Source organism: Apis laboriosa, unplaced genomic scaffold, assembly GCF_014066325.1.
Source record: "Apis laboriosa isolate Shangri-la unplaced genomic scaffold, ASM1406632v1 scaffold43_cov150, whole genome shotgun sequence".
Lineage (NCBI taxonomy): Eukaryota > Metazoa > Arthropoda > Insecta > Hymenoptera > Apidae > Apis > Apis laboriosa.
This window is the reverse complement of record NW_025223292.1, coordinates 1613536-1633944: the sequence shown is the minus strand read 5'-3', so window position 1 is coordinate 1633944 and position 20409 is coordinate 1613536. Positions and strand designations below refer to the sequence as shown.

Sequence of the window (20409 nt, the reverse complement as noted above, 5' to 3'; positions counted from 1 at the left end):
ATTACCAACTATATATAATAATTATAATATATTATCAAATGTATATAAAATAATCATCTCTAATTTTTATTATATTATAATGTTTTATCAAAATATATATTAATATACTAAAAATAATAGAAGAGCATTATTTTCATTTTTATTGAACAAATAATAAATTTTGTATTTTCAGAGAATGTTGACATTCATTTTTAATGTTGTCAGCACATAAACGATCAAAGCGTAGCATAACATAATTATCTTGAACTATCATGTAGTGCATAGTTAATGTTGAATCAAATACTTAACAATTATCGACGGGGCAATAGAGAAAATTAGAACAACTAAAGGCGAAAAGAATCTTTAGCATTTTGTGAATTAATATATGATCAGGTCATGGCGTATGTTAATGTCGCTGAATGGAAAACTGAGCAAGTGTGCGAATGGTTGAAAGGTGTGAAAAATCGAATTTTCTTTGAAATCAGAATATTTACTGATATATTTTCAGAAACAAATTTATTATTTGCAAATATAACGGATCGAAAATTGCGTGTGAAACGTTTACAGTATACGCCCGCATCCCTTTTGTCTCTTTCTTTTTAATCAATCATTTTAGTTCATGTGTAAAATAATTAATTGATTTAATCACATAATTTTGTACATTTTTATGTACAAAAAATCTTTAATGACATTCAATTTTTTCTAAAAGTATTTCATAACTATAGTAATATTATTTAAATATTCTATAATTTCTAAATTTACATTAATATTTATGAATTTTTAATTATTATTAATTTCAAAATAAATAAAATAAAAGAATAAAATTATACAATTATATGAATAATTATTAAAGACAAAAATATAAATTACTTTTTTTCTATAATTTTATGATTTATTTAAATTCATTTATTATTAATTAAGATATTGCTGTTTCATACTTTCATAGTTTTTTTAAGTTTTTTTATAGTTTTTTCATACTTTTATAATTTTTTTAAAAAATGGTTCTTATTTTAGGTTTAGATAATTCTGTTCTTCCATATGTGCATAGCTTTACAAATCATAGTGTCAATGGACAACAATTATTAAGTTTGAGACCTGAAGATCTAGAACATCTTGGAGTATTAAAACTTGGTCATCAAGAAATTATTCTTGAAGCTGTAGAATATTTAAGAAATTTTCATTATGAACTTGATCGTGAAAATCTTCAATTATTGGCATTGCGGTTGTCTTGTCAAGCACATAGTTTACAAAATGAATTATCTCGCCAAACAGATTCTAAACCTGTTACAACTCAAACATTATCAGATGTAGCATCAGTTATAATGGCTGTAAAACCATTAATAAGATGGCTTGATCGATCTCCCTTTAGTGGACAATTGGAATATAATGAAAAAAAAGTTGAATTAATGAAACTAGCTTTAGAAATGGCTACATGTGCACAAAGAGATAGATTTGCAGAAAAACCAATAGAAGAAATTAGAACAACTTGTGGACAATTAGCAAAATTGGCAGATTATATAATACAAGATATTTCTGATCCTATGATATTACAACCTGCTAGTTTAGATTTAGCAACATTAAAAAAAAGGCCAGGAGATGATTTAGTAAGTTTAATATAAAATTAATAATTTTCTTTTATTTTATTTTTAGATATATTTATAATTAATGATACAATAAATAATATATATAAAATATATATTAAATATTTAACATAAATCATAAAATAACATATTTTATAATCATTATAGAAAAAATTATCTGTTACATCCTTTATTAATAAAAGTATAATTATTCATTCAACACTTAACTTCTTATTTAGATAAATGTTTTGTATCATACAGTAAAGATATTGTAAAAATAATAACTTTTATAATAAGTATAAAAAATCAAAATTGAAAATTATTTTATTTTGTAGGGATTTTATATTTTACCATCTTTTCATGGAGCTCATCAGATTGCTGAAATTAAATTTGGATCAGCTGCACATCAATGTGGTAAAATGGAAGAAGGAGATGAAATTGTTCAAGTGATTTTTCTTTTTCTCAATTAAATTTTTATTTTTTTTTTAAATAATTTTAAATAATAATTTTAAATAATTTAAATATATAATTTAATTCAAATATATTTCAGGTAAATTATCAGACTGTAGTTGGTTGGGAACGAAAAAATCTTTTAGAATTATTTCGTGAAAGTCCTGCAGAAATATTATTAACATTAAAACGTAGACCAAGACACACAAAAGTATATGGTCAAATTTACATAAAACCATATCGACTTCCAAGCAATAAAAAAATATCTTATACTACACGATGGCAACACAATCTTCCTTCACCAAGACCAGAATTATTAACTATACCAGATTTTACAATGCCATTACCAAGGTTATTTATACTCATGTATATATTTATATTTTTATAAAAATATGAAATTTAATTTTTAATATAAATTTTTTAATTTTTTTAGGCCAAAGAATTCCAGGCCAGAACCTACAAATATTTTAGATACTGTTAATATTTTAGACACAATGATCATAGATAGTAGTGACTCAGATAGTGAAACAGAACCACCTTTGTCTATTCGATTATATTCTACAAAACCAAGAAATTCAGTTCAAAGACGAGCTACTATAACTGGTGCTAGTCCTACTACTAAACATGGAATTGATATAGAACAATTTTGGAAAGAATTGAAACAAGAACATAATACAAGTTCTCAATTACGGGATAAAGCAGCATCTTGTGCTCATGGTTTAGATAATGTACCATCAACTATACGATCACAAACGTGTATAAATATAGAACAAAACAAAAGAAAAAAGAAAAATGAGGGACAAAATGATGATAAGAAAATACAATTTCAAGATAAATCTATGAAACATGATGTTTCTCAAATAGGTAATACTATCAATTTAATTCATGAAAAAAAAGATACATGTAAAATTATTCAAGAAGAATTATGTAGTAATATAAATATATCCAAACAAATTTCTCAAATGCCTGTTAATGTTACCAATAACAATAACTTGAGTGATACAAATGTGCCTTTAGACGAATGCAACAATTTTATTAGGGATAAACATAGTAATACTAAAAATACAGTAAGCAGTAAAGAACTTAATATAAATAGTGGTAAAGAGAGAGGAAAATTAGATAAAAGTTATAGTACACCAGCATATGATTCAATGGATGTTGACAATATAGAAGATAGAAAGCAAAAATTATTTTATGCATTAGAATTATCTACAAATAATGTAAGCAATGAATTAAATAAGACTGATGTACAATTGTCTTCTGCAAATTTCGAAGATCAACAAAAATTAGAAGATATTGGTGATCAAAAACAAAGTATTCAAATAAATTTTGATAATAATATTCAAAAAAATAGTAATATTGATAAATATATTATGCAAGATAATGAAGAAAAAGAATGTTCTGAAAAATCATCTGAATATTCAATTCCTATATATAAAATAATTACAAATCATGAAATCAGTATAGAAAATAACCAAAGCAATAATGAATATATTAACACTGAAGTAAATAAATATGATAAAAATATTACAAAGAATTTGACTGAAGCAGGGAACATGTCAGTAATATATAACACTGAAATTTTTGCAAATTCAAGTTTAAATCATAAAAACGAAGATAAAGTAGAATCAATAAATAATTTTATAGAAAATAATAATCAAAATAGTAATTCAAATTTAAATAAATTTGGAAAAATTCATCAAATGTTTAATGGATCAAATCATTGTGCTTCAATAGAACATATGAAATTAATGGAAAAAAAACCTAATACATTATTAAAAGAAAATATTCAAACTCGTGGACAAATATGTACAAATAATGATCTGAATACTACAGAAGATAATACAAAAATTTATAATAATATTACTCAAAACATTCCTCATATTCATTTTTGTCAAAAAATACAAAATGATAATGTAAAAGCTGAAAATTTAATTATTCAAGAAAATGCAATACAATCTTGTGTAGAACTAAAAAGTGAATGTAATAAGAAATTAGAAGCTAGATCTCATTTAATACCTCCAGATCCACCACCACGTAAATATTATTCAAAATTAGCAGTGGATACATCTATAACTAATACTTCAAAGATATGTGAAAATTATGAAAAATATATATCAGAAAATTGTAATGTTAAAAAAGACTTAAGAAATGCAGAATATTTTATGGAAAATCATATCAAAAATAATTTATTAGATCAAGATAGACAAAATTATTTTGATGCTTGTAATAATTTTACAGAAAAATTAGAATTTATTGATGATACTTCAGATAATGAACTTAGAACTAATTTAGATTCTATATATTTAGAAAACAATGATAAGCAAGTAAAAGAAACTAAGTTTATCTGTGATAAGTATGAACCTACTATTGAGAAATCTATATATACTAATTCAACAATGGAATATTATAATAATACTGAGTGTTATTCTCAAAATATGGATTCACCAGATGGTTCATGTTCTTCAAAGCAATTTTTAGATCATAAATCTAAAGTATTTGAGAAAGAAAAAAGTTTTGAAAAAGGTGTAGTTAATAAAGCTATGATGGTAGCCAGAAGTATTGGATTACATGGAAGTTTAAGTAAATCTTCAAGTAATAGTCCAAGAAGTAATAGAAAACGAAGCATATTATTTGCAAGTAATTAATTTATAATACATATTTAATAAATATATATTAATTTTTAAATACTTATTAATTTTTATATCATTTTTTAATTAGGGAAAAGAAATATTTCTGTTAAAGATATAGGCACAGGTGATTTAGAAGGATGGTTAACATATCGTACAAGAGGAGCAGGTGGTGCTTGGGCAAAAGCTTGGTTTGTTTTAAAATGTTCTTCATTATATAGGTTTGTTAATAATAATAAATTTTTAAATTTATACATTTTTTTTTACAAATATTTATTTAATTTCATTTTTAATATAGGTTTAAGGCACGAAACAGTATAAAAGCAGACTGTCTCATAGCTTTAACCGGATTTACTGTATCACGAGCTGCTGAAGTAAAATCAAGAAAATATGCGTTTAAAGTTTATCATACAGGAACAGTATTTTATTTTGCTGCAGATACTGAAGACTTTCTCGCCTTATGGGTAGATGCAATTAATAAAGCAACTTTAGGTGCGGATAGTCACAATAGAAGTAGTGCTCTTTTCAGCGAAACAGATGAAAGTGACTGTGAACAAAAAAGTAAAGTTAAAAATGTTCATACTACGGAACATAAACCAAATTTCGAAAAACCATTTGGATCATTAAAAAAAGTTGTTCGTAAAGATTGTTCTATATATAAGGATCATGAAATCAATGGTGCTAGTTTAGATAGAAAATATTTGAAATTTCTTGGTACAAGAAATCACAATGTACCTGTTCCAACTGCACAATTTAGAAGTTATAGAAGAGTTCTTCCTACATCTATACCTAATAAGTAAGATCATTTAATATGAAATATTTTATTTAAAATAGAGATAAAATATGAATTTTTTTTTTTAGAAAACAAGATTCTGTTCCAAATTCGCCAGATTTACAAATGACAATAGCAGGAAGTACATTTTATGGATTATATGCATCTCATAGTACAACCGATATATCAAATAATATTCAAGATATGAATGATTATAGACGTACCACAGACAGGTAACAGTTTGTTGCATGCTCTAAAACTAATATAATCTTATGTGTTAAACATGTGATATATAAGTTTTAAAAATTCTATTAAACTTAAATTATTATATTCATTTATTTTTATGAACATATAGAAATGAATTTTTAATTAAAAAATAATAACAATTGAAAATATTGTGATATTTTATTCTATAATAAAATAATTAAATAAAGAAAGATATTGATTGAATTTATTTTATATGTATATATTTTGTGCATGTTTTCCTTATTTTAACTATTTTCCTATACACTATCCTTAATTAATTTAGAGCATGTTTTTTAAACATTCATATATATATATATATATATATATATGATTGTAACAAAGTATATATATATATATATATATATGTATAAAATTTTTTATCATATTAAATTTGATAAAATAAATTATATTTAATAATTAAAAATAAAATAAATATTTAATATTCAGGTGTCTCAATAACAAAAATAGAAGACCAGAAGATGTGCAAGGTATCATTACATTAGAAGAATTTATGTTGCTACCACAAGAAGATCAAAGACAAGTTGCTAGAACAAGAGCTGCATCACCACGAGTGACACCTTTAACTAATGATCATGTTCATATTCAGCATAGAAATTTTCATGATAATGAGACAATTAATGAACAAAGTAAAATTGTTGCTGATGGAAATTTCAATAATGATGTTCATACTCGAAATAAAAATAATGATGAAGTAATGATGAATACTGTTTTGTATGATTATTCACGAAATATGGACAATATTCACACAATGCGGCAATTTAGCGGAGATTTAGATTCAAAAAAAAGCGAATATAAAGAAGAATTATCAAAATCAGTTCATAAAAAATCAAATGAACTTTGTTATATTGACAAAAAAAAATTGTCAGATGGATTAAAGTTTCAGCAAATGAAATCATATAATTCAATTCATTGTAAAACTACTACAGATGAACGACAAATAACATCTTTGAGTCATAATAAATCAGATACTATCGATAGATCTAAGAGACAAGTGAGCTTGACTTGCGAATATAATACTAATATTTATATAAATCAAGCACAATCTTCAAGTAATCATGATATTTCTAGATCGTATGATTATTATTTGCCAAAAAATATCAATAATTTATCAGAAGATGTAAAACCAACATCAAGATCACTCACTCAAAATAATGGTAAATTTTATCACTTATATAATAATTATTTTATATATATTGTAAGATTAATATTATTATTTTTTTTTTTTAGATTCATCTGAATCTAATAACGATTTTACGTTTCATACTTTTTATCAAACTTTACAACGCGGAAAAAAAAATGTATCCGTTAGTCGCAAAGGAAGTTTCAACCTAACAATTCGACGTGATCATATTTCTTCAGATAAGCATTGGTTAGACTCTTTACGACGAGTTGATAAAAAGAACATTAATTATGACAAAATCCGTTTAAAAAATGTAGCTCAGTATCAACCTCCTCCTATACCAACTTCTCCGTTCGAACAAGAAGGAATGACTGCTGCATTTGAAATGCACTTAGATAAAAGTGAACAAGTTCAAAAAACAAATCGTTTGAAAAATTTATTTAGTAATAAATATCAGCAAAAATCATCTACATTTGATTTACCTAAGGAAACACAAAAAACCTTATTAGGTAAATAAATAATATATATAATTATATATTATATTATATAATAATTATAAATTTCAATTATAAAAATTATAATATAATATATATTATTTATAGGATCACCAAAATTACATAGAGCTTTATTTAGAGAAAAATGTTATAATCAATCAAGCCAATCAACAAATCATTCAAATAATCAGAATGCTAATGATAGTGGACTCAACCAATTAGTTAATCCTTTCAATGGAAATAATTCTCATACTCTCAGTCAAAGTTTTAGTTCAGTTAGTTCAGTTAATGATTGGAGTTCAGACACATCTTCATTATGTACTGCAAATTTAATATCAAAAGTATGTAATTTAAATAAATATAGTAAATATTATATTAATAATTATAACGATATATTAAAATATAAATATTTATTTTTAGGATAATGCAACTCAATCTTTTCAAAAAGAATATATAAATAGAAACTCATTAATACCACCGACGTTACCTTATATACCACCACCTACGTCACCACCGCCTGATTATCCTGGTCTTGAATATCCGCCAGTGTTTGAACCTGGTACTTATTCTCTTTTGGATGCATCATTATTACGTAATCGTAATAAAAGCAATCGAAACATTCATTAACCAATGATACAACTTAGTTCATTATTCTATATAATAACCAAAGATAATATTTCCTTTATCATTTATGTTTTAATCAGATATTTTATAAATATTTTATATAAAACATTTAAAATATATTAATATTTTTTTAAGTATTATATAAAATTTAACCGTCCATTTTATAAACATTTGAAAATTATCAAATCATGTTTTTATATAATTAAAATTATAAATCATTCACTCATTAATATAAACAAAATAATAATCGTAAAAATGATTAAAATTTGTTTAATAAATAATATAAACACAATTTGAATTAAATTAAATTAAAAGAAATTCAATTTTATTATTATTATTTATAATTGTTGATAAATTAATAAGTTGAAATTTCTTATATTCTTCAAAACTATATATATATATATTTATATGAATTATAAAATCTTACAATAATTAAAAGATAAATAAGTTCAAATATAAAATATTATTATATAACTTTCTATATAAAAGATTATAATAAAACAATAATAATATTAATTGATAAAAAACTGAATAAAAACAAATAAGAATTGTAAGAATATTGTTTATAAATATTTACAATAACAAATTTTTTAATTTTATATAAAAAAAAAAGGTTATATATTATTTTATGTATATAGTGAAAGTTTTAAATTTTTAAATTTATTTAGAAAACTTATAGAAGTGCTTTTAAATTTTATTAAATTTTATGCAAATAATATAACAAAATTGTATTATATTCTTTTATGTATATATTTTATAAATACTTTTATATATATATTAAATCAGTTTATATATGTATATATATATTAAGTATTTGTATATGTATATATAATATTATATAAAGTCATGTCATTAGATCTTTTATATCATTTCTGTATACAATTAAAAACTATTAATATAATTAAAATGCATAATTTTATTATATTTTACGCTCAATTTTTTAAAAAATCATACAAAAATTAAAATTTAAATTTCAAATCATGTATTTTGTGCATGCGTATATATATGCATGTGTGTATATCATGAAAAGTATACAAAATTTTTTTTTTAATTTTAAATCTGATTATATCATAAAATACATATAGTAATAAAATATAGCAATACAAAATGATTATTATATAATAATATTGAATAGAATAAATTATTTTATATATATTTTATTTTATATTTTTTATTAAATTATGTATAATAATATTTTCAATGAATATCTTTCGACAATATAAAGGTTAGAAACACTACAGCGCCAAATTTTTGCATAAATGAAAATCTATCCTCTTCCCCCAGAAGTATTATTAAAACTGAAATATATTTATATGTATTTTTCCAATATATATATTTATATAAATATGCAATTGATTTTTAATTTTTCCCTTTTTTTTTTATTTTGTATTTTAAACTTTATATATTTGATTATCTGAAACTCGTAATATATGAATAAAAATCGAGTTATCGATAGGGAGAATGTATCGATAAACTATCGAAAAACTTTTTGAGTCTGTAACTGTCTATATTATAGGAACTGGTAAATTTCTGGAATCAATTTGTAAGGTACTGCCTAAAAGTATTTTCTTTATTAATTTAAAACGCCTGATATTATTTCAAGAAAGTTAAGGTAATACAATTAGATAAAAATATAACTTTTAATGATTTCAATTGATATTATTTTAAATTATTTATTTTCAATTATTTACTATTTAAATATTTATAAACATGATAAGAAGATTCAATACGATTTAAATTTTTAAATTTTTAATTTTTGTATTATAGTATATGTGCTTATGCATGCATATATCCTACAAATAACAACAAAAAGAGGAAATTGACAAAATATGTCAGATCCAATTGATTATATTGATTTAACAGTAGATTCACCAATTGATAAATCTTTAAGATTACGAAATAGAAATGTTTTACGAAATAAAAATATATCTAATAATAATACAACTAAACCACGAAAACGCAAACCAAAATTAACACAGCTTCAAGATTCTATTATGTATGTATTGTTACATTATTAATTATAATTTTAAAAATATTTCAATGAATTTATTTAAAATTAAAAATTATTTTAGAGAAATACATGAGAATACATGTAAAGAAGCAATGGAAATTATAGATTTAGATAATATTAATACTACAGAGAAAAATGAATTAATATATTATGTTGATGATTCTAATGAAGGAAATTCAATTGTTTTGACTTGTCCAATATGTTATGAACAATTATCTTCTAAAATGAAACCAACATGTACTCCTTGTGGACATATATTTTGCACACAATGTTTAAACTTAGCTTTACGTAGAGCTAAAAAATGCCCAATATGTCAAAAAATTATTAAACAGCAATCTTGTACTCGTATACATTTATTATAGTTTTTGTTTGTCATATTTATTTACTTTCATTTTTATATGTATGATATAATGAACAAATATAATTTGATCTGATTATATATATTTTATCCAAATAAAAAAATAAATTAGTAATATTATAACATTAATATTCAATAATAATTCTATTATTATATACTTTCAATTATTCAATATAAATATAATTATATAATTATATAAATATAATTATATTTAGTTATATAAAAAACATACTTTGATTTATTTTATATATTTACTATATTATTTTATTTTAATATATTTACTATAGTAATTTAGTTTATTGCAATATCTTAAATTTATGAATTTAAGATATTTAAAATTTAAGAAATTTTAAATAATTACAATAATTTATAAAAACTATAAGTATATCTGCTTCAATGTATTTTATTACATTCAACAAATATATTCAATGTTTATATTTCTTCTTAAATCACCTTGAAATGTCTTTTATATGTTTAACATAATAGAATATTCTATCTTTTATATTTAATTGAATTGGACAAATTAACAATTATTAAATAATTTGATATATTATTATTAATATAATTAAAATTTCAAAATGTTAAAAAAAAACTACAACAAGAAAATCATATATCATATTTCTTTGGAGGAACTATAATTGGAATGGCAGGTGAATATTATTTCAATCAATTAATAATTATATTTTTTATATTATATATTTTTTAATAATATTATTTATTTTATAGCTGATTTTTTAGCTGGAAAATTATTTACAAATAAATCAACTCAAAATTTTGGTAAGTTTTTTTAAATATTCTAGATAAATTAAAAGAAATATTAGATCATTATTTTTTTTTTTTAGATCCTAAAATTCTTATCAGTAAAAATATAAAGTAAAATAAATTCTCAAAAACTTAACATTCATATATATTTTCATAAAATTATGAATAATTATCATAGTCGATCTAAAAGTGTTTTTCAATGTAAAGATGAAAATTACATAGAATAATCATTATTTGTAATCCCTTTAAAGTAATTTGATAATGAATTAAAAGATAATGAAAAAAATAATATAAATAATCTTAATTTAAATTACAAATTTTATAAAAATACATATAAAGTCCACTATAATATCAAAAATCATAATTATATAATATAAATGGAAGACAATATAATATATACTAATACTAATATTTTCTTAAAAAATTTTCAAGAAAAATAAAAGAAGAGTAATATAATTATTTTGAATTTAAAAATAAACAAGAATTTTTATATAATATTCAACCAGAAGATAATACAAATATAAAAATAAAAATTTGTTAAAAATAATAAATATTAAAGAAAACATATTGAAAAATAAGAATTCATAAAAATAAAATCAACTAACACATTTAATACTTTGTTCATTAATTTTTATAAAATTAATATTATTAATAAAAATATACAAAATATAAAAAATCTTAAAATTAAAATATTTTATCAAATTACAAATAATCTCAATTATATACAATTATATAATTGTATATAATAATAATTTAGATACATATTCTAGATGTGAAGAACAAAATAATATTTTGGATTGTATTTTTATCAAAGAATTTTATGAAAAAGATATAATTTTATCAATAAAATTATCAATGAAAATACAATAATTCGAGAGATATTTAATAATTTTTTAGTTATATAATATAGTAAGTATAGTAATTATTACAAACTTAAAATCTTAAGCTAATGAAAATATTCAATCTGAATCTTTTTTTTATTAAATATATATTAACATGAAATATTATATTAACAAAAAAAGTATGTATGTTATATAATAAAAAAAATAAAATAAATTGTTTAATGCAATTATAATATATGTCTATTTTAAATTTTCTCATCCTTATTTTTTGTATATCCTAAATTTGAATTAAAATCGTTTGTTGGTATAATAATATTCAATGTCATTTCTGAGCAATGGATTGGTCAAAATTATATATACGCCACGCCTACATCTACATTATGGCGGCGTCTCAAGGAAATAAGATATACAATTTTATGGAAAAAGAACTAAACTTCATAATGAAGTCAATATTTGTGGTAATTTTGAAAATTAATATGGTTCATCGCGCGCATCCAAAATGTGATAAATTATAAACAACTTTTAAATAATTTAAACTTCAAACTGTGTATTTTAATCAATTTACTGCAGTGAATATGAGTTTTCGATAGTGTGTCATTGACTCAAAACGAAGTGTCAAAATCGACTTAATTTTGTGTTTTATAAAACATTAAGACAATTACTAAAATTTAATTTATTAAAAATCATGATCGTTTAAAATTAAAGTGAATAGTATATTTATTAACCAATTATCATTATTAAACACATTTTATTGCTAGTGTGATTTCCACGGAAATGAAAAGATGTATATGACGCCAATGCTTTGTTTTCTTTTTGTCGAATACTTTCCGTTGTAAGTGTTACGTTTGATAGTGATTTTGGTAAAATACACATAATGTAATACTTTTCGTTAATTAATTCTCTCATTATCAGTGTTTTGTATATAAACGTATCGCTTTTTTATTGCTAAATATTAAACATTTGAATATGAAAAAAATCATAATTTATCGTTTGATTTATTCAAATTTTTTGATTTTTTTCATCTTTGTTAATTAGTTTTAATAATAAATAAATATTTAATGTTTTACTAAATAATTAATTAATAAATACTTGTGTTATTTATCTTCGATATATTTATTATTCGATATAATCTATATATATATAAATTTTATTAAAAATCAAGTGTAACACATAATTATATTATTTTTTCATACAAATTAATTATTAATGTTGAAGTAAATATTTTTAAGGAAAAAAGAATTACAAATATTTGAGTTTTATATATTATTTTTTAAATTATACTATAATTTCAGGTTTTTTAATGCATATTGAAGTTAAATATTAAACGTCATGGCACAAAAAACTTGTAATTAACTATTAATTTACGCTTAAACATGATACTAATGGAAAATTATTATCGAACACTCGTTAAGATGTGTTTGTTTAATGTTGTTTATCACTGATCACATCTTTGCTGAGGTCAGAGAGTGATGCCGGTTCATCAGATCAATGTTAATCCGCCTGACCGGCAACCACCTCTGTCGCTTGGTTCTTCCAATAATAATAGCCCTGCTGGTGGTGAAGGTTTACCAGAATGGACATCAAAAGTAATTTTAGATATATTTTTTTTCTTATTTTATATTTTCTCCTTTATATCTTTTATATCTAAAACATTAAATTTTTTATTTAATATTCTTAAAATAATTATTAAATTAATAAATTATTTCTTTTAATAAAATTTTTTTAAAAAAATATGTTTATTTGTGATCTTGAATTAATTTTTATTTTATTATATTATTTTATTATGTTTATATGTTATTTTATTATGTTATATTTAATAGAATATATTTATTATATTATATTATAAATATATTATATTTATTCTTTTTAGGAATCAACATATCCAACAGTAGTTACAATCATACCAGATCATTACCATTCATCAGTAAGCACATTGTCTTCAAGCAATGATATTTGCAGGTAAATGTTCAAGTTTATTGTATTAAAGTTTATTATAAATTGTTTAATTAATTAATACTTTTTTAATACATATTTTTTTAAAGTAATATATTATAATATTATTAAAATAATTGTTTTAAAATAATATTTAATTTATTTACATAATAATATATACAGATTTTTTTTTCTTATCATAGAATATGTCATTGTGAAGGTGAAGAAGGTGCTCCACTTTTAGCACCTTGTTATTGCAGTGGCAGTTTACGCTATGTACATCAAGCTTGCCTTCAACAATGGATAAAAGCTTCAGACACACGTGCTTGTGAATTATGTAAATTCACATTTATTATGCATGCTAAAACAAAACCATTTTGTGAGGTATTATTTTTTTATATTTTTATAAATTCTGTATATATTTTTTTGGAAATAAAACTATAATTTATCATTTATCAATATAATTAATTTTAAGAAATATATATAATAATAATTAATAATTTTTAGTGGGAAAAACTTGAAATGTCTGCCCTAGAAGTTCGTAAATTATGGTGTGCAGTTGCTTTTCATGCAGTAGCTGCACTTTGTGTGGCTTGGTCTTTATATGTACTCGTTGAACGATCTGTGGAAGAAGCTCGACGTGGATATGTAGATTGGTCTTTCTGGACTAAATTAATAGTTGTTGTAATTGGTTCTACAGGTGGTTTAGTTTTTATGTATATTCAGTGCAAAGTATACATTACATTATGCAGAAAGTGGCGAGCATTTAACAGGTATGTAACATTAACATTAATTATTTCGATTTAATTACAAATTTTATAAATTATGTTAATTATACATTTTTTAGAGTAATATTTATTCAAAATGCTCCTGAAAAAGTGGTGCTTCCTCCCTCACCTACAGACTCTTTGAGAGAAGTAACATTGCCTCTAAAAGATCCAACTGCCTCTATGCCTGAGCTCAATCATTCCTTATTACCCTGTAACATAGATCCTCCATGTGCCTCGCAGATGGTAAAACCGGATTCTGCCGCGCCTCCACAAAGGCACGACGCTCAATTGAAACTTTATGTATTTGATAAATTATCCTCATCTGAAGACAACTTATAATACAATTGGTATAATACAAATGGCTGCTAATTGTATACTAATGATTAGCAAAAAAAAATATATAATGCAAATGTCTAGAATAAAGTTATAATTCTAGACCACAGTACGATTTTGAAAATCGAAGTTTCTATTTCGAAACTGTCAAATGTCCGCCCTTATGGAGCACCTTTATCTGGAATTTAGTACTTCAGTGCTTACATTGACAATGGAATAGTTGAAGGTGTTTAACCAGTAGGTTAAACATTTTCTCCAACAATTGTGTACATAATTATTGTATCTGTGATGTTATTAAATAAAATTTACCATATTTAAAGAGTATTTTTAATTTTTATAATAAAAATCTGCATTCATTTTTTAAAGCTTTCATTTACAATATTAAGATAATGTGATATCAATATAATATTCTTTATTGCAAGAATTTAAAAATGATTATGCTTATTTAAATTATTAAAAGAAATAATGATATTTACTACTAAAATAATAATAAATATATTAATTTACATTAATTAAATAAACTTTTAAAATTATCTTTAAATTTGTAAAACCAATTAATTAATTTTGAACATTCGACAAATTTTGATGTATATATAATACTTAATTGTAAAAGATATTAATATTAAATTAATATTATTTGCTTTTAAAAAAAAATATTTAGATATTATATAGTACGTATATCCGGCCATTTTTATTGCAAGTATGAAGTTGTTCACAAGTAATTGTATTATAATGTTTATATTTAAAACTTTAAATATTGTGTTAAAAAATAATATATAAATAAAATTATAGCAAAATTTTTTTATTTCATTTTTTTCTGTAAAAAATTTATTATTTCGAATATTTTCAATATACATTTTGATTTAAAGTTTATAAAATATAACTTTATAGGTGGCACTAGTTTTCCGGAAATAGTTACAAGAGTTACACGAATGCACTGACTATAGTAACAGTGAGCGTCAGTTTGTTAAATCTGTATCCGGAGGTAAGATGAATATTTGTAATCCATATTTAATTATCTATTAATAATCAATCCATTTATAAAATGTATTTAACTGCATTAAGAATATTGTCAATTTTACTAGTGTACAATAGTTTTATTATTGGTTATGTTATATGATGGAAAATTAAATGATGCACAAGTGTTTATCTTGTAATCATATATATTAAATACATGAATGGAAGATAGATTATGTAATTTTAAATGAATATACACGTGTGTACATCTATATCTTAAAATGAATGTTTTGTAAGAAAATTAAATTTTATTTGTTCTATTTATTTTATACTATTCATTTTTTTTTTTTATAAGAAAACGGTGTAGCGTCACTAAAATGGCGGTTACGTTGAGTGTAAAGTTTCTATAATTTTTATTGTTAGAGGCAAGTTTTTGTAGATTGATTTTTTCATAATGTAAAAATTGAATATTTACTTAATAAGAAAAACAGAAGAATGCATATTTGAATTATAATATTTCAAACAATGTATTCCTAATACATAAATAATGTATTTAAATTTTGAATCAAATTTCTTTTTAATTAAAAATAAATTTAAAAAAAAAATTTATTATATATACTGAAAATAAAATATATTTATATTATTATTTTAAATAATAAAATAACTTTTGAATAATTTATAAATTATGAAAAATTATATAAATTTAATACTATTAAATTATTATATATTTGAAAATGTATTTGAAACATATACAAATTTTATTATAAGTGCAATGTATATATATTATGTTTTTCAAATTTCAGCAATAATTTATCAGATATATAAAAGATATGGCAGATAACGATGATCTTTTGGATTATGAGGATGAAGAACAGACTGAACAATTAGTTGATGGAAGCAGGGATACACCTGCTAAAAAAGAAGTTAAAGGCACATATGTATCTATTCACAGTAGTGGATTTAGAGATTTTCTTCTTAAACCTGAAATATTACGCGCAATTATTGATTGTGGTTTTGAGCATCCATCTGAAGGTTTGTTATTTATTTATACCATTATTATGTGATATATAAAAATATTAAATTTTTAATTTATTTAAATTCATATATCAAAATAGACATTTATTTATCGCAGAGTTCAAGATTTTACCACTAGAATGATATAAGAATATTTCTTTTTAATTATTTAAATATATGATAATATTTATGATGATATTATTTATAAATGTTTTATATAATTATAATTCTTTGATTAAAAATAATCAATCATATATTCCTTCTAGAAACAAACTTTTGGACTCTATAGTATGTAAATGATGATAATTGATAGGGACAACAGATTATACATGAATGATATGTTTATATAAACTGATTATTTATTATATAAAATATATTTTTTTCTCATTTTAAAAAAATAGAAATTTTTCATGAATATTATTTACAGTTCAACATGAATGTATTCCTCAAGCAGTTCTTGGCATGGATATATTATGTCAAGCAAAATCTGGTATGGGAAAAACTGCTGTATTTGTATTAGCAACATTACAGCAATTAGAATTAACTGAAAACCAAGTTTATGTTCTTGTCATGTGCCACACACGAGAACTTGCTTTTCAAATAAGCAAAGAATATGAAAGATTTAGTAAATATATGCCTCATGTAAAGGTAAATTATAAATATAACTTATTATATTTATTATATTATAATTATAATTAATACAAAATCTTCATATGATGAATTGTAAATATCTGAGTAAATAATGGTGACATCTTTTGATACCACTACCTACCACTGATGAAGATTCTTATATATATTATAATTCAGTTTTATATGAGAAATTTAATATTAAATAATAGTTTATATATTAAATAATATGTTTACATTATTAGGTTGGAGTATTTTTTGGTGGTTTGCCAATTCAGAAAGATGAAGAAGTTCTGAAGAATACATGTCCTCACATTGTTGTTGGTACTCCAGGTCGCATCCTTGCTCTTGTTCGAAATAAAAAATTAAATTTGAAACATTTGAAGCACTTTATTCTCGATGAATGTGACAAAATGCTCGAATTATTAGGTATTTAAAATGACATTTCTTTTGATATATTTATAATTTTATCTTGAATATTAAATATATAATTTAAATTTATTTCTAGATATGCGTAGGGACGTACAGGAAATATTTAGAAGCACTCCACACGGCAAACAAGTCATGATGTTCAGCGCTACATTGTCCAAGGAGATACGTCCTGTCTGCAAAAAATTTATGCAAGATGTAATTAACAAATCTTCCTCTTCACTTCGATCTTCGATTGCTCCTACTTCGTTGGCCCTGTATTCATACCCAGGACAAAGCTCAGACCATACTATAAATATCGTTGACGGCGCACCCGCGGGTTAGGCTAGTTAAACAACACTTTGAAGGAGTGACACAGAATTCAATAACGAAAAAGCCCCTCGATGTCTTCGATTGAAATCAAGTTCTACAACTCAAATGTAACGAGTTGCTGCTCCAAAGTTTTTCTCCATTTACTGGATGACAATATCTGCTCGTAAAAGGAACGATATCTTCATTTAAAATCGTTTCTTGAATTAATCAAGATGGCGTTGAGGATGCTTTAAAATATTTTATTTAGTTCCGATCTTCGATGTTAACATTTTTTAAATTGTCTGCTGCATATTAATATTACCAAAATTAAAATGATATTCGGTATAATGTTATACGAATGTTGGAAAACATTCATATATATCGGGATGGGTTGGGTGGAAAATGTTTCTACCATTTTTATGGGTAAATGATTCAGTCAGGTGAAAGGGAAGGGTAGATTTTTAAATGACTTAGAGCAGCATTGAAAGCAGTTTCCAATTGGGTGGGGGGCCAAGAAGATTTCAAGACAACCTGAAGACAGAAGTGCGCAAGAAAGAAGATGCAAGAGGATATATGGGAAACTGGGGTTAGCTAGGATGACAATAATGTAATTATGTGCCATATGTCTAGAATTTATTCGCGTTCGTCTTATCTATAATTGAAACAACAATATTTTGATATTTTACAAAAAATGCTAATGGAGGTCAGTAATCAATTCATAGGAGTGAAAATGGAAGTGTTAATATATAGTTTGGTCGTGCCTATATGAAAACTAAATATAAATCAGTTTGTGTATCACGAATTATAAGCTATTTAAATCGCGATGTTAAAGTATATCCCAGAGGCCATTAAATTTTGTGATATATGAGCATACCAACAATAATCAAGGCCAATTCTGGGCATATATTCTGAATGTACTAGAATTTGGGAGAAGAGATTTGGCATCGAGTGGCCAGCGGATGTGTGACACAGAACATTCATGGGTGCGCCTTCTTAGTTCTGTTGGGGTGACTGCTGAGTTTTCGTTGTTGGCATTACCCAGAGATGGAAGTCGCCGGACCGTATGTAACCAGTATGACTAATCCGATCGACAAATAAGTGCAAAAAATGAGAGCTCAAGCGGAAAGTTCTCGAAATCATCTAAATGCATTTTATTTATAGTCACTTGATATATAATTACCATTATCAAGGAAGCGGGAGAAATTGGGACATTTATATAAAAAATACTTTACATTTTCATATCATTTGTTTCATTTCTTAAATTTTCGTTTGTAATTTTTCATTTTACGTCTCAAATTTATTTTCAATTATTTTTTTTACATTTAATAATTAATTTCATTCATAAATTTCATCACATTTTCAACTTCAATAAATATTGAAGTATTTTTTCATGTGTCACATCTACGAAAATATTATATTGAATATAAAAATTATCAAGGTATGATTATCTTTAGAATAAAATAGATAATCTTATAAAAAACATTCTTTGCGCAGCCCATGGAAGTCTATGTGGATGATGAAGCGAAACTCACGTTGCATGGTCTACAACAACATTATGTGAAACTTAAAGAAAATGAAAAGAATAAGAAGCTATTTGAATTGCTTGATGTACTTGAATTTAATCAGGTTTGTCTGCAGAAATCAATTAAATTATATTGTTTTAATTTAAGTTCAAAATTCTTATTATATATATTAAATCACTATAATTTTTATTTCTATTTTAAATTATTCTATAGGTTGTTATCTTTGTAAAATCTGTACAAAGGTGCATGGCCTTGGCACAACTTTTAACAGAACAAAATTTTCCTGCAATTGGTATACATAGAGGTATGACTCAAGAAGAACGATTATCAAGGTATCAGCAATTTAAAGATTTCCAAAAAGTAAGTATCAAATTGTAAATTTATATATATTTAATATATATTTAATATAATATTTAATATAACTTATGTGTATAATATATTATTTATGTCTAAATAATTACAAACAAGTACTTATTATTTTAGCGAATTCTTGTAGCTACAAATTTATTTGGACGTGGTATGGATATTGAGCGTGTAAACATAGTATTTAATTACGATATGCCAGAAGATTCAGACACATACTTACATCGAGTAGCTAGAGCCGGTCGTTTTGGTACCAAGGTTAATATTTATTTGATATTTAA

General features: G+C 23.0%; 4 protein-coding genes across 11 annotated transcripts in view; all 4 read left to right on the top strand.

The window, feature by feature from the left end:
- The first annotated feature begins 267 nt into the window (after positions 1 to 267).
- On the top strand, positions 268 to 8041 carry LOC122716329. Of its 2 annotated transcripts, XM_043939311.1 has the most exons (12): positions 268 to 433; positions 994 to 1583; positions 1895 to 2005; positions 2110 to 2360; positions 2443 to 4649; positions 4731 to 4860; positions 4938 to 5435; positions 5501 to 5644; positions 6105 to 6832; positions 6906 to 7307; positions 7401 to 7633; positions 7713 to 8041. In XM_043939311.1, the coding sequence occupies exons 1-12, from the start codon at positions 376 to 378 to the stop codon at positions 7917 to 7919; spliced, it is 5559 nt and encodes a 1852-aa protein (XP_043795246.1). In that variant the 5' UTR covers positions 268 to 375; the 3' UTR covers positions 7920 to 8041. The 2 variants fall into 2 exon arrangements, with proteins under 2 accessions (XP_043795246.1, XP_043795247.1); XM_043939312.1 differs by lacking the exons at positions 6906 to 7307; positions 7401 to 7633; positions 7713 to 8041 and having other exon boundaries at positions 6105 to 6669; positions 6747 to 6808.
- A 1271-nt stretch (positions 8042 to 9312) lies between these two features.
- Positions 9313 to 10352, top strand: LOC122716291 (peroxisome biogenesis factor 10-like). Of its 2 annotated transcripts, none has more exons than XM_043939219.1 (3): positions 9313 to 9464; positions 9684 to 9912; positions 9989 to 10352. In XM_043939219.1, exons 2-3 carry the CDS (start codon positions 9746 to 9748, stop codon positions 10287 to 10289), a joined length of 468 nt encoding a protein of 155 aa, XP_043795154.1. In that variant the 5' UTR covers positions 9313 to 9464; positions 9684 to 9745; the 3' UTR covers positions 10290 to 10352. The 2 variants fall into 2 exon arrangements, with proteins under 2 accessions (XP_043795154.1, XP_043795153.1); XM_043939218.1 differs by having other exon boundaries at positions 9340 to 9528.
- Positions 10353 to 12279: 1927 nt separating this feature from the next.
- LOC122716253 (E3 ubiquitin-protein ligase MARCHF8-like) lies at positions 12280 to 15248 on the top strand. Of its 4 annotated transcripts, XM_043939153.1 has the most exons (7): positions 12284 to 12721; positions 13182 to 13475; positions 13760 to 13848; positions 14025 to 14205; positions 14329 to 14594; positions 14669 to 14938; positions 15028 to 15248. In XM_043939153.1, exons 2-6 carry the CDS (start codon positions 13359 to 13361, stop codon positions 14928 to 14930), a joined length of 915 nt encoding a protein of 304 aa, XP_043795088.1. In that variant the 5' UTR covers positions 12284 to 12721; positions 13182 to 13358; the 3' UTR covers positions 14931 to 14938; positions 15028 to 15248. The 4 variants fall into 4 exon arrangements, with proteins under 4 accessions (XP_043795087.1, XP_043795088.1, XP_043795086.1 ...); XM_043939152.1 differs by having other exon boundaries at positions 12280 to 12347; positions 14669 to 15248; XM_043939151.1 differs by having other exon boundaries at positions 14669 to 15248.
- Positions 15249 to 15851: 603 nt separating this feature from the next.
- LOC122716322 (ATP-dependent RNA helicase WM6) overlaps positions 15852 to 20409 on the top strand; it is a 5326-nt gene continuing 768 nt past the window's right edge. The window contains exons 1-8 of one of the 3 annotated variants that reach the window (XM_043939294.1): positions 15852 to 15909; positions 16685 to 16913; positions 17323 to 17543; positions 17768 to 17951; positions 18031 to 18149; positions 19737 to 19868; positions 19979 to 20125; positions 20249 to 20386. In XM_043939294.1, the coding sequence (XP_043795229.1) occupies positions 16712 to 16913; positions 17323 to 17543; positions 17768 to 17951; positions 18031 to 18149; positions 19737 to 19868; positions 19979 to 20125; positions 20249 to 20386 (1143 nt within the window). In that variant the 5' untranslated portion in view covers positions 15852 to 15909; positions 16685 to 16711. Of the gene's footprint in view, positions 15910 to 16152; positions 16174 to 16288; positions 16307 to 16684; positions 16914 to 17322; positions 17544 to 17767; positions 17952 to 18030; positions 18150 to 19736; positions 19869 to 19978; positions 20126 to 20248; positions 20387 to 20409 lie in introns of those variants that run through there. The other 2 variants (XM_043939295.1, XM_043939297.1) reach the window with 2 other exon arrangements.

Excerpts from the sequence above, each read along its gene's own strand:
- LOC122716329 (XM_043939311.1), top strand. The coding sequence starts at position 376 with ATGGCGTATGTTAATGTCGCTGAATGGAAAACTGAGCAAGTGTGCGAA. Across the intron at positions 1,584-1,894 it reads AAAGGCCAGGAGATGATTTA|GGATTTTATATTTTACCATC; the intron begins GTAAGTTTAATA and ends TTTATTTTGTAG. Across the intron at positions 5,436-5,500 it reads CCTACATCTATACCTAATAA|AAAACAAGATTCTGTTCCAA; the intron begins GTAAGATCATTT and ends TTTTTTTTTTAG.
- LOC122716253 (XM_043939152.1), top strand. The coding sequence starts at position 13,359 with ATGCCGGTTCATCAGATCAATGTTAATCCGCCTGACCGGCAACCACCT. Across the intron at positions 13,849-14,024 it reads TCAAGCAATGATATTTGCAG|AATATGTCATTGTGAAGGTG; the intron begins GTAAATGTTCAA and ends TTCTTATCATAG. Across the intron at positions 14,206-14,328 it reads AAACAAAACCATTTTGTGAG|TGGGAAAAACTTGAAATGTC; the intron begins GTATTATTTTTT and ends AATAATTTTTAG.
- LOC122716291 (XM_043939219.1), top strand. The coding sequence starts at position 9,746 with ATGTCAGATCCAATTGATTATATTGATTTAACAGTAGATTCACCAATT. Across the intron at positions 9,913-9,988 it reads CAGCTTCAAGATTCTATTAT|AGAAATACATGAGAATACAT; the intron begins GTATGTATTGTT and ends AAATTATTTTAG.